The 12,324-nt window shown below is 47.0% G+C and overlaps 1 protein-coding gene across 45 annotated transcripts in view; it reads right to left on the minus strand.

Moving 5' to 3' along the window:
• Nucleotides 1-5,122: 5,122 nt before the first annotated feature.
• The window catches only part of TCF7L2 (transcription factor 7 like 2), a 194,438-nt gene continuing 187,236 nt past the window's right edge, over nucleotides 5,123-12,324 (minus strand). For 19 of the 45 annotated variants that reach the window (XM_032879831.1, XM_032879805.1, XM_032879822.1 and 16 more), the window contains 2 exons: nucleotides 10,462-10,534; nucleotides 5,123-5,624 (listed from right to left, as the gene is read on the minus strand). In XM_032879831.1, the coding sequence (XP_032735722.1) occupies nucleotides 5,207-5,624; nucleotides 10,462-10,534 (491 nt within the window). In that variant the 3' untranslated portion in view covers nucleotides 5,123-5,206. Of the gene's footprint in view, nucleotides 5,625-9,535; nucleotides 9,562-10,460; nucleotides 10,535-11,225; nucleotides 11,299-12,324 lie in introns of those variants that run through there. The other 26 variants (XM_032879947.1, XM_032879951.1, XM_032879942.1 and 23 more) reach the window with 6 other exon arrangements.

Below are 12,324 nucleotides of genomic sequence, written 5' to 3' on the forward strand. Positions count from 1 at the left end.
TCATCTGAGATGGAAAAGCACTTTCTACACGGTTCTGTCCAAAACCACCAGCACCAGCAGTACAACTGCTCATTCTCAAGGGTCCTATGCTAAGACTCTGCAGTCTCCCGGAGTTAGCAATGCCTCTGAACTGGCCTGAATGGGACCCCCACCCCCCAAATATATGTCCATGCCTGAATCCTAGAACTTGTGTTGTTTTCTACGGCAAAAGATGTGATTAAGCTAAGAATCTAGCAAGAAGTGACTCATCTGAGATTATCCATGTGGGCCCGAAATACATCACAGGTATCTTTCTACGGGAAGAGACAGGAAGTTTCCAGACACACAGGAGGCAGTGATGTGAAGATGGAGGCAGAGAGCTGAGTGACGTGGTTACAAGCCCAGGAAGACGCAGGATGGTAGCAGCCACAGGAAGCTAAGAGCCCAGAACCTCTGACGGGAGCATGCCCCGCTGACACCTGGATTCCAGACCTCCAGCCTCCAGAGCTGTGAGAGCTACTGTTTGAAGCCCCCAATTTGTTACAGCAGCCACAGGAAGCCAAGCATGCTCACAACAGGCGGCCTGGTCGGGCCAGGTCCCATCAGAAGTCAGGGTGATGTGGCTCAGAGACAGAGTTCTGAGTGCCTAGATGTGGTCTCAGGGTCTCCTAGTAACAACAAATGTGCAGATGGATGAAATTAGATGCTCAGACTGAAAAGAAACTCTTGAGGTCAGAAGAAACCAAACAGCTAGAGAGAGAATGTTGAAGGATGGGGACTTGGACTGGTATCTGGGAGACCGGAAGCTAAAATGCCCAGAAAGATAGGCTTGGGGGAAGGGAAGTCCCATGTCAGGGTGGGGAGAGCCCCAGAGTATTGTTCCAAATGTGGTGAGGCAGTAAACACGTGGCTAGGTGACCCATATTTTGAATTTTTAAAAAGTGATCTTCGCTCAGGTTGGCTGATGACAGAGGGACCATCCCCACTCCCACCGAGTTTTTTGGATTTTTGGGGGGCCTTTGCAACAAGCTGAGCTACCTTCCAGCATGGCTGGAAGCATTAGGAAAGACGGACACCTTGGAAGTTCAAGAACACAAAATTTGGAAGCACTCTGGAAAGTCTCCATTCCTTTGGTTCTCAAAATACACAGAGCGAGCTGGCTAATGTCACGTATTCCTTCCTTCAACAAATATGTTCAAGTATCCCCTATGTGCCAGCACTGAACCCGATCCTTAGTAGAGAGCAAGGAACATAAAGTCCACAGTTCTAACCTCTTGGAGTGTTCTCTACGGCAGCGGTTCCCCACGGGGCATGATTTTGCTCCCTCCACTCCCCAACAGGGGGTATATGGCCGTGTCTGAAGACATTCCTGGATGTCATACAGTGCTGGGGGCGCCGCAGCATCTAGTGGGAGGAGGCCAGGGATGCTAACATCTGACAGTGTGTAGGACAGTTCCCCCACAACAAAAGATGTCAATGGTACTAAGTGGCACTCTCAGTGGCCTAACTAGGCCACATACACTGACACGACGGTGGATGAGGGAAGCAAGGGAGGGAAAAACAGGAAGGTAGAAGAGTACCACAGGAGAGAGAGAGACATCACTCACTATTGTCTCTTCTCAGACCTGAAAGATGATGGGGAGTTAACCAGGCAGGAAGTGGGGCTGCAGAATAGAACCTTCCAGAAGAGGGACAAGTGTGTGGGTGAGTGTACAGGGCAAACAAGGACACCCTTCAGGACTGTCCCATCATTTTGGGAGAAGGACCATCTTAATGATACAAAGAGGCATAATCTGAATTTAATCCCACCCTACTAGCTGTGCAGCCTTGGGCAAGAAACAGACTTAGAGTTTCTAAACCCAGTTTTAGAAAATAAAGTGGGCTGGGGGAGGTGGGGGTGGGGGAAATATCAACCTCTGGTGGGACTGTCAGTATTAAAGGAGAAAAGGCACAAAATGCCTTGGTAGCCCCCACCAAGAATGGATACTGTTCTGATTTGTGTTTTCAAAGGTCACTCTGTGCCCAGTGTGCAAAATAAAATGGGGAAGGACAACCAGAATCACTCCTCTCTGGGAATACAAAAGCAAACAAAAACAAAATACTGAGATTTTATAGAACAAAAACTAGCTTGAGCAAAGCGGAGCTTCCAAGGGACTTTAAAGTCCTTGATGACAACCCTGTGTAGCCGTAAGTAACAACAGCAACACGAACGCTTCCAGGAGCATGGAAATCAGGTTCTTTGAAGGTACAGTTGTCCTAGAGAAGAAGAACATACACAGGTTCCCCCCGCTATCCGAACGTAGAGTGTGCTTAGGGAAACTTTTGTAGGCAGAAATCCAGGCGTGAAGAAGCAATTGCCCTGAATTTATATGGGACATTTTTGAGAATTTCCAGACCCCAAAATAACCTCCCTTAGCCTTGTCTGATACCTTAGGATATCAGACATCTTGCTTCTGGATGCACAAAACACAGTGAGGTAAGCACAGACATTCAGGGACACAGTTCAGAGCTCTGGCAGCTGGACACCGAGATGTTGAGTGAGGCTCCTGGGGCCAGAGCCACTGGCCCAGGGTATGTGGCCTCTGTACCCGCTCTCTGCAAGACACACACTCAATGCTATCTTTGCTAACGGTCTTTCATCAAAGCAAAGGGACATAACACGAACCTCCAAATAGCGGGGGCATTCCTCTGAGCCCAGCCTTCCTAATCAGCCTGAGAAGTGATTGCCGTGGAAACCTCAGGAAGATCTTCACTGTGGCCCCTGGTGGGTGGTGATGATGAGGAACTTTCGCCCCCACCAGCGAACGGCCGCAGAGCTTGAGTCCCACCCCCAGCAAGATTTCTCCATCCAAGCCGCTAAGTGATTTGCCTTGATCCGCTTGTCTACAAACCTTCTTTCTCAACATCTGTTCACTGTCAGAGAAGTTTCAGTTCGACACCCTGGCACCTCTCCCTGCGTGCAACTCTGAGGAAGAAGTCAGACTCCTTCCACATCAGTGGTCCTTCAGTGGGAACAATGAGGGGTCTTAAATCCATTTCTGGGGAACTAAGTGCCATTGACCAGAACTCAATCCCTTCTGAAGCTGGATCCCGTAAGGAAGACAGCTCAGGTCTCCCAGATGACTTATAGCCAGAAGCGGGACATGGACTATCACTGTGCTCTGCTTTCAGAAATGAACTAAGCCGGAAAATAAAAATCTTTAAAAATAAATAAATAAAATAGAAATGAACTAAGTCGGTACACAGGCGTACATTTTGACGTGGCAAATGAGAGAAAGAAAAAAACAGACCGACCCCTGAAAAGAGTGCAAGAACACTTTTTGATATCCAAATCCTAACCCACCACGCATTCCAGCCCCACGGTCTGGCCTCAAGTTTCAGCTCAGGGAAGACGGTCCTCTGGCAAGAAGGCGGGGGAAGCTTCCCCCAGGGTAGAAAACCCAAATCACAGAAACAAGTGACCAGCCTTGATCTGCACATACTAAGTTGCTTTTATTAATCCAGAACGGCATGCTACAGATACTGTACAGCATGAACATTTATTCATTACAAAAATGGCTTCCAAACCATTAAAAATGAAATTGGAATAAGAGCATAAAACGGAACAGTAACATCACAACTGTTAGGAAACATTCAAAGTATTCACAAAAAATGTTATAGTTAGCATTTTAATAAACCAGAGAAAAATTGGAGACAGTTTTACAATCGCTTCATGTCAACTACAATGGCACTGAATGAACGGGTTTCAGCTTTATACAGCATTTTGCAACATCAACATGCCTAGGTTTTTTTTTTTTTATTTGTAAAGTTTGCCACCTACTTGTATGTCATACGTGTACATAAAAGCGGCAGCTGGTTTTTCCTTTAAGAGTAATCTAATATACAGAATTTTGGCCCCTAAGGGTTTATACCTCTTCATTTAAAATGCTTTCTGGACAATCTGCTACCAAACACATCTTGTTATAAGTGACATTAAAACTACATACAAATCTACCTATGTAACATCACAGCAAAACATGATGAACAAAAATTACAGCATCAAAAAGAGGGAGAAAGCTAAAGTCACTGAGAATTTTGGCACATAAAGTTCTGCACACAGTCAGGCCGCGTCCTAACGGTACAGAGCTGCCGACTATGGTTCAAAGGAGAAACAGGGTTGGTTCCCACTGCTGCTCACACAGCATCTCGCTAAAATTCCCTCGCTAATTTTCAAGTCTTGTTTTACATAATGGCTTTTAAAGCAACTTTCGTTAATGCTACTGATCCTTTAATGCAACTAGTAATGTCCATTTGGCGGCATCTGGGTTTCATACAGCCAAAAAAAAAAAAAAAAAAAAAAAAGTCAAAAAGAGAAACAAAAAAATATATATACACATTTTATATATAAACTTAAAAACCTTGTACAAATGAGTTGTTATATATAAGATGCTTATGCTAAGGGAAAAAAAACTTTATACAGTTTCAAGGAAAAGTAAAACATATCTTAAAAGGGACAACGTACAGGTTCGACAAGCAATCTCTAAAGCAATAAATACTACTGGTCCAACAGCGTTGTGATTCCATTAATTGCTGAGTAGCATCCCCCTCCCCCCAAAAGAACACCACCATGGAACAAGGTATATTAACACATTTAACCCTTTGTTTCTGTACATTTAAACAATAACAAGTAACATCACAATTAAAGTTGTTTCACACAGAGGAAAAAAAAAAGGAATATGGCACTGCATTCGTCGTGCCCTTATGGTTTAAAAACCAGATGTAAAATGATTGGTTCGCAAGCTCGTATTTAATACAAATAATACAGAACCAACTCCTTCTGGAGGGCTGCTTCAAAATTGCTTCTTTTTTTTCCTTTTTGTTTTTTAATCAGTCTTTTAAAACTAAGCTATCCGAACTACATAACAGTTATGTATATATATATATTTTTTAAACGCTACAAAGACTTTAAACAGCTGTTGATAAAAATTTTGGTAGAATCATGAGGTTCTTCTCTCATCTACATATTTAAAAGGAGAAATTGAAATAAGAATGGGTCAAATATTGACCAATGAACTCCATAAACATCAACTAATGTAGCCACGTGGCACAAAATTAAGAGTACAAAACAAAACCTTTCCGAGGGGGTGAGGGGTGGGGAGGGGGTGCAGGAGGCCGGGGTGGGGGACAAAGAAAAGCGAAAACCGCAACACTACGCAAACCGACCAGGGCAGGGCTAACGAAGCTAAAGCTATTCTAACGACTTGGTCACGAGGGACAGCGGCTGGGGCTGGGTCCCGGCCAGAGAGTTGTGGGAATGTAAGGAAGATGTTGACGGCTGTGCAAGAGAGGACAGGACGGGCGGCTGCAGGGCAGCAGGAGGCAGGTCCAGGGCCCCGTTGGGACAGAGGGCGGGGGCCTTGCCGTGGGCGGCCTCGGCAAGCAGGAGGGCAGGCGGCGGAGGCATCATGGACAGGTGAGCCAGGGGGTCGGGCTTCAGGGACAGCGAGAGAGGCTGGGTCTGCTCAGTCTGTGACTTGGCGTCTTGGGGAGGGGAGCCTAGCAGGTTGGGGGAGGGCGGAGGCGAGTCTAGTAAGCTTCCATCTGAAGAGGGTGGACTGAGGCAGCTGCCTTCACCTTGTATGTAGCGAACGCACTTTTTTTTTCTCCTAGAAACAGGGGGAGAGAGTTATCTGTGAATAAAGGGCAGAGATGCCACGGGAGAGAGTTATCTAATGCTCAGAGCCAAGTGGAAGTCCCCTCTGCCCCCAGAGCCGGCCCGGCCCGTGGCCAGGGTGCCGCGCTCACTCGGCTGTCGCCCCCCCCACCCGTCTAAGCCCGCTCTGGCCACCGACGCTGCAGGAGCTGCAGGAGTCGAGGACCAGGCCCCCTACCTACCTGCTCCCCCTGCCCCACTACACCCCCGCGCCCCCACCCCGGCCCAGATACCAGTGAGCCGACTGGAGGAGGCAGCACCTGCGTGCCAGGAAGTGGCTGCATCCACGCAGACATCGACTGAGAAGTGTGTTCTCGCTCTTTTGGCTTCGACACTCCCTGGCTAACCCATCACATGTCCCCTCTGTCCCCACCGCCACTCCCGGTGGCCTCTGTGTGTGTGTGTGTGTTTGTGGAAAGAGAAAGAGAGCTCCTTCCCCAGGCGCCTCCTATCCATCCATATGAAACTCTCAGAACGCTGTTGAGCCCACAGAGCTGAAGGCAGTGCCAGCAAGAGGCTTAGAGGTCTTCAGACCACCGCCACCACCACCACCGACTGCCACCACCACCAACCGCCACCACCGCCACCAACCGCCACCACCACCACCACCAATGCCACCACCACGGCCACCACCAGGCTGCCGGCGCCCAGAAAGCTTACGGGCTTTGTCTGTTAAGAACCACACCAAATCAAGAGAGGTGAGAATCAGGAGAGAGTCAGGGGTGGGGGGTGGGAAAGGGGGGGAACAAAAGTAAAACAAAAGAAATTAAAAACCAAAAAAAAAATAAAATAAAATAAAACGAAAACAAAAACGAAAAGAAAAAAAAAAAACCACCAAAAACAGGTAGAAGAGGATAAACGAAGGTGGGGAGGGGGAAGAATAAGAAAAACAGAAAATGATCCAAAGGAACAAGAATAACTGGTTGTATGGCCTGCAGGTTGTGGATTAAATTATGATTCAAACTTAATTTTTTTTGCGGGGTTTTTGTTTTGTTTTTTAAAGATTTGGGGTCTTCCCCTCCCCCACCCCAGAGTGAGAAGGCTGGAAGGACAGACAGTGAGGATGGGATGGAGGGGCGCCTTGTCCTGGTCACTGTGCCGAGGCCAGTGAATGGAGGGCGTAGGGTATCACAAGGAAGTGACGACGGAAGAAGAAGTGTGGGGGGGTGGGGGTGGGGACACCACAGCATGGAACTGGTGGGGTTGGGTCATCGTGGATTCGTGTTTAAGCCAGAAAGACTAAGTTTGCCCTGCACCAAAACCCAAATCTCCCCTCCATACTTCCCGTTTACATAAGAAATAGGAATGAGACTTTCAGAGACTTTCTTATCATCAGAGGTTGGGGAAATCGATTCAAGAAATTGAGCATATGACCTCAGAGCTTCTCCTACTATGAATCCCAGTTCGATGGGGATGATATTTGGTAGGAAAGGTGATCCTGGGACTCAACCCCACTCATGCAATAAAAATAATGCAGATCCAGGGAATGTGCTGCCCTAAGGAGCCCTTGAATCCAGTTAAAACCATGACTGATAACACTCGGTGTAAAAACAAGTGTGTAAGCGCCGGCCGGCTTCCCATCCCTAGAAAGCAGGAAGATGCTGCCTGGGGTCAGATGTCACTGGGCTTTGAAAGGAAGGGGGTGTGATGAGTTCTTCCTCGGGTCTGTGCCCCAGAGGTCTCTGCGCATGCCCCTCAGTGCGTGGGGTGTGGACTCAGCAAGATGGCAGGAGGGAGGGGAGGGAACATGCTTGGCCTTCCCTGCCTCCCAGAGGCTGAGACCCACCGGGTGGAGGCCTCAGGGTCTACATGATCCCCCTCTGGGTGGAAAGGAACTCTAGGGGTGCAAGGGCAGCCCCCCTCACTTTCATTTTGGAAGGGTTCCTTTTCTCCTCTGGGATAGATTGAAACAGACTGTGGGTTCTGCTCCCATCCCAGAAACCAACATACATAATTAAGCCTCTCAGAGTTTTAAACCACCTTAGCCTGCAGATCAAAACATGCTTAAAAAACTAAGATGTCCATGCATTTTAAAAAATGGGAGAAGGGAGGGGTGGGGATGGGGGCGGGGCATAAGCAAAAGTGAGAGAGCGACAAGGACAAAGGAGAGGGTGGGGGGAGAGAAAAGGAGAAACAGGAAAACAGGGGAGTGACGTCAAGCAGCATTCCATGCTATATTAGGGCAGAGTAAAAAGATGGGAAAGCAACTTGGTGGGCTCAAAACAGAATCTTGTTAAAATGTCCTCAAATGTCAAATAAAATTAGAAACCCTGTGTAGCAAGCAAGGAGTCCTGATTGGCTAGGAGCGCGTCTGCTGGTTCCCTCACCCACCCGCCCTCCTGATGACACAGAGGTTTCCACGTCGAGGGGATGAGTGGAAGCATTTTGAACACGGGACATGAAGATCATGAAGGACAGCGAGACACTCCTTCTAACAGGTGGCCAAGCGAAAGGCAGCTGGAACACACACACACACTTCTGACAGGCCAGAAAATGCCTCATTTTGTAACTACTTTGTTTTTTTAAAGGAACATTTTGTCCTATTGATTTAGCATCAAGCCAGATCCTGGCAAAAAGGAAAAGTTGAGGCAAAAAGGGGCAAAACCCATCCGCTTATCCTCCCCCACCCAGGCTCCATCTCCAACCAAGGGGCGGCCTCTGAAAATTCCACTTTTAGTTCCCCATGGATTTATTCTGGAAGGAAAACCAAGGGTTCTTCCTGATCCTGTTTGGGAGTGAGCTAAAATGCATCTGCTGATGCTTTCAAGGTCTGAGAAACACCCCATGCAGAAGCAAAGTGGCCACCGAGAAAGTTCTAACAGTGTCAAGGTGGGAAGAATGCTGAGGAGTGACGAGGGACTGCAGCCCGCCTTGCTGACTGCCGGCTCTTCAGAGCTGCGCTTTTGAAAATCGTGTTTATGAGGCAGCTAACAAGGATTTTGGTTTTTGCTTTTGTTTTTTTGGTAAAAATGTCCTGAAACCTCTGGCCTCTGAGGCAGACCCCACACCCTGGCTTGAAACGATGTTCAGGCTGTGTCTGAGAGGGGGATGTCCATCCTGGTCAATGTTAGGAACAGTCACTTTCAGGAAAAAAAAAAAAAGTCAAGTCTAACTTGAAGCAACTGCTTCAGAAACAAAAAAAAAAGGGGGGGTTCCTAAACCGCCACCACTCACCACCCCCCAATAAAATAGACACCAATCTGGCAACACACCATATGCAAGTGGGCACAATGGTCTCAGCCATCCATTTCTAGAGATGGTGAGAAAAGGCTCAGGAGGGAGCCCTGCGATTAGAGAAACCCTTCAGCATGGCAGGGCGCCTCAGACCAGGACTCTGCAGCCCATCATCTTCCTCCTCAGCGCCGAGAAGATTCTGCCGCAAACTCACTGCCTAGACCTGTCCTCCCTGGGTCTGCCTACTTTAATCCCTAACATTCTTCATCCACCTCTGCAGGAAACTCTACTCTGGGGCACAGAGAAGACCCCGGGATTGTGCAGGAAGGGTATTTGTCACCTCCGTGAACCCTGCCGTCTCACAGAACGAACGGCTGGAGGATCTCTCTCCAGGCCTGGAACCCTCACTCAGAGGGCCCAGAGGGTTGTCTGTGGCGTTCTCTCTCAATAAAGATGCTTGGGCCCTCTCTCCCCTAAACGTCTGGAACTTGAGGCCAACTCGGCCCATCCCTCGTAAGGCACCAGCGGAGGGGAAGAGACACAGGAGACTCGTGGGCATGCACGTGATGGGATGGACATCTGATCTAACGTCTAAACACGGAACACATGGCAAAGGCATGAAGGAGAGGGACACGTGACAAGGAGGCACTACAAACAGGGAGGCGTGTTTGGGGGGTGTTGAGATACCTACCATCATAATATTCCAAATTCAAAGACTGCTTGTATCAGAACAAAGAAACAACAAATTTAACCAAAGGTGGTCATTAAAGGAAAGGAAATGAGACAGGAACAAGTCGGCATCCCTCCACCAAGAAGGAAGTACCCTACACCTTCCCTGAAATTACAGATTGGATGGAAACCTGCAGGTGGAACGTGGGTGTTCAATTTGGACTCTTCTAGTTCATTCTGGAAGCAATGCTCTCTCTCAATCTCCCTCTCTCTCTCGCTCTCTCTCTAAACACATACGATATACGTTTGCAATTCCGCGGGCTGGCCACGCTGCAGCACGCGACTGCACAACGCACTGTCCGCACCCCTTCAGCTGGCGCGCGCCACAGTGCCACGCTTCGTCGCAGCACTGCAAAACAATGTCAGCTAACCAGGCTCCTCTGTCCAGAGACATGTGGTTTTTAAACATAAAAGAAAAATGAAACAGAACAGAACCAAAAAACGCCTGCCCCAGAGCCCTTCTCCAAGTGTCTTGACTCTCAAGTGCGCGGGGACGGCTCTTGCTGCCAAGTTTTTAGCTCATTCAAACCTTTGGCACCGGTGGCTCTATCTAAGCTCGACACACGCCACGGACCGGGCCCGTCCAGGAGGCTGCTTGCAAAGCAAAAGGGTAAGTGCCCATTCCTGGCCGGGAGAGGGTGTGTTCTCAGTCCTACCACCGGGGATCTGGGTATGTAACTCGTAAGAGCGAGGGGGAAAGAGAGAAAGAGAAAGTGGGGAAAGGATACAGCATAAAATTAGCAAGGAAATTTTGAAGGATGAGGATCATTAGTCATTGATGCTGGTAGGGAAGTAGATGGGAACGAGGTCAAAATATATCGACACACTGAGGTAGCAGAAGGACAGAGTGCTTTGATTTTCCCAAAGGCCTCACAGTGGTCATATACCTGCACGGTTTGCACCATAAAGTCTGTCGGTCAAGCCCGAACAGTGCCCGACACTTCTTTGGAGTATTTGCATCTGTTAGCATAAGGTAAACACAAAAAATACAACACAATGGTGGGTCATGCTCAGTTTGCTGTGAAATCTCAGCTACTGCTGACTCGTCTTCTCTAGGACCATGGCTCTCTTTGACTGTCTTCCCTCACCAAGGACATGAAAGGAAAAGACTTCTATGAGGCAAAAGGAAAAAAAATAAAAACAAAATGATAAAACACTCACCAAAAAAAACCAAAACCAAAACAAACAAACAAACCAAAAACCCAAAAAACAAAAAAACCAAAACCAAAAAAACAACAACCAGAAACCAAAAAACAACAAGGAAAAATAAATTAAAAAATAGAAGAGAGAAGGAGGGGAGAAGGTGACGTTGTTGTTTGCTTCTACCTAGGCCAGGATTACGATGGATGTCACTGAGCCCCATCCTGGGTGGTCATGAGGAAGGGGGTTAGCAGGCAACGTTCCCTGGGAGGGGGCGCGCTGGGGCTGGCTGTCGCTGACCCGAGGAGGCACAAATGATGCTGTTTTACAGTGGCATTTTGGCTAGCAGCAGCGGGGAGAAGAAGCACATCCCTCACAGAGCAGTGTCCCGTGCCCTCATGTCTCCTAAGATCCACACACAGAGCTACAAAGCAACAGGCCAGAGAAGGGGGAAAGGACCAAAGAGACCAGCTGCAGACTAGCACAGCGAATCTGGGAAATCTATACACACCTGCAAGGGCCGCACCAGTTATTCTGTTGATCAAGGCCAAAGCGCGCTCGGCATTTCTTAGGAGCGCTCAGGTCTGAATGAGTTCAAGAGAGAAGCGAGCAGAGGAGGAGGACGTGGGAGAGAGAGAGGGAGAGAGAGAGAGGGGAGGGGGGGAGAGAAAGATACAAATAAGAAAAAAATAAAAATAAAAAAGGGAATAAATCAATGACCTGGTTACTAATTACAAAATATCGACTTTCGATTTTTAACTTTCTTTAATTAAAAAAAAAAAAAGGTAAAAAAAAAAATCACATTCTTATTCAACTGGTGAAATTAGCTGTTGCAAATAAAGCTGCAGTATCCCTTCTTTAAGGACTGTCTCTCCGATTCGTTTTGAGCAGATAAAGGGAAGTCAGATACTGAAAAAACTAAATTTTAAATAGTATTTTTCCTCTTTTGATTCTGCTTTGCTGTTTCTTTCTTTCCTTTTTTTTTTTCCCCTAGCTCTCTCTCTATTGGTCTTTCTTAAAGAAGAAAATAAAGCGAAGGAGGGAATTAGGTTTGTAACATGCTTTTTCCTTCTCAGAGTACAACAGTTTAAACAAAGGAAAAAAAAAACTACAAATAAAAACAGAACAAAATGAAACAAAACAGAAAGGAATAAAGAAAGAAAAGGGGATTGTGGTACTGGGATATTGCAGCTTTTGAAATGTTTTTCTTTCTTTTTTTTAAAACCGATTTTCATGACTACTAACAGGAGAACAGATGAAGGTGAACAGGCAATGTGAATGAGTGGGCGGGTCAGGGTTAGTCAGAAGCTCATAGCAGCTTTTAAGCAGGTACAGTCAGTAAAATGCTAGTGGATTTGCAAATTAGGAGCAGAAAAGCAAAAGGAAGAAAAAAACTAAAATAAAAAAAAAGCAAAGGAGAAAATAATTATACTGCGTGCGGATGCATGCTTGCGTGAGAAAACTTAGTGGGAGCAACGGAAAATGCCATTAGATTAAGGAGGTTTATTACTGAATTCCTTCCATTTTGGTTGGTTTTTGCTTGTTTTTTTGTTTTGGCTTTTTTTGTTTGTTTTTTTAACCAGTCTCTTTTAAAGAAATACTGCATATTC

This window comes from Lontra canadensis, unplaced genomic scaffold (assembly GCF_010015895.1).
Source record: "Lontra canadensis isolate GAN:19392208 unplaced genomic scaffold, GSC_riverotter_1.0 scaffold3, whole genome shotgun sequence".
Taxonomy (NCBI): domain Eukaryota; kingdom Metazoa; phylum Chordata; class Mammalia; order Carnivora; family Mustelidae; genus Lontra; species Lontra canadensis.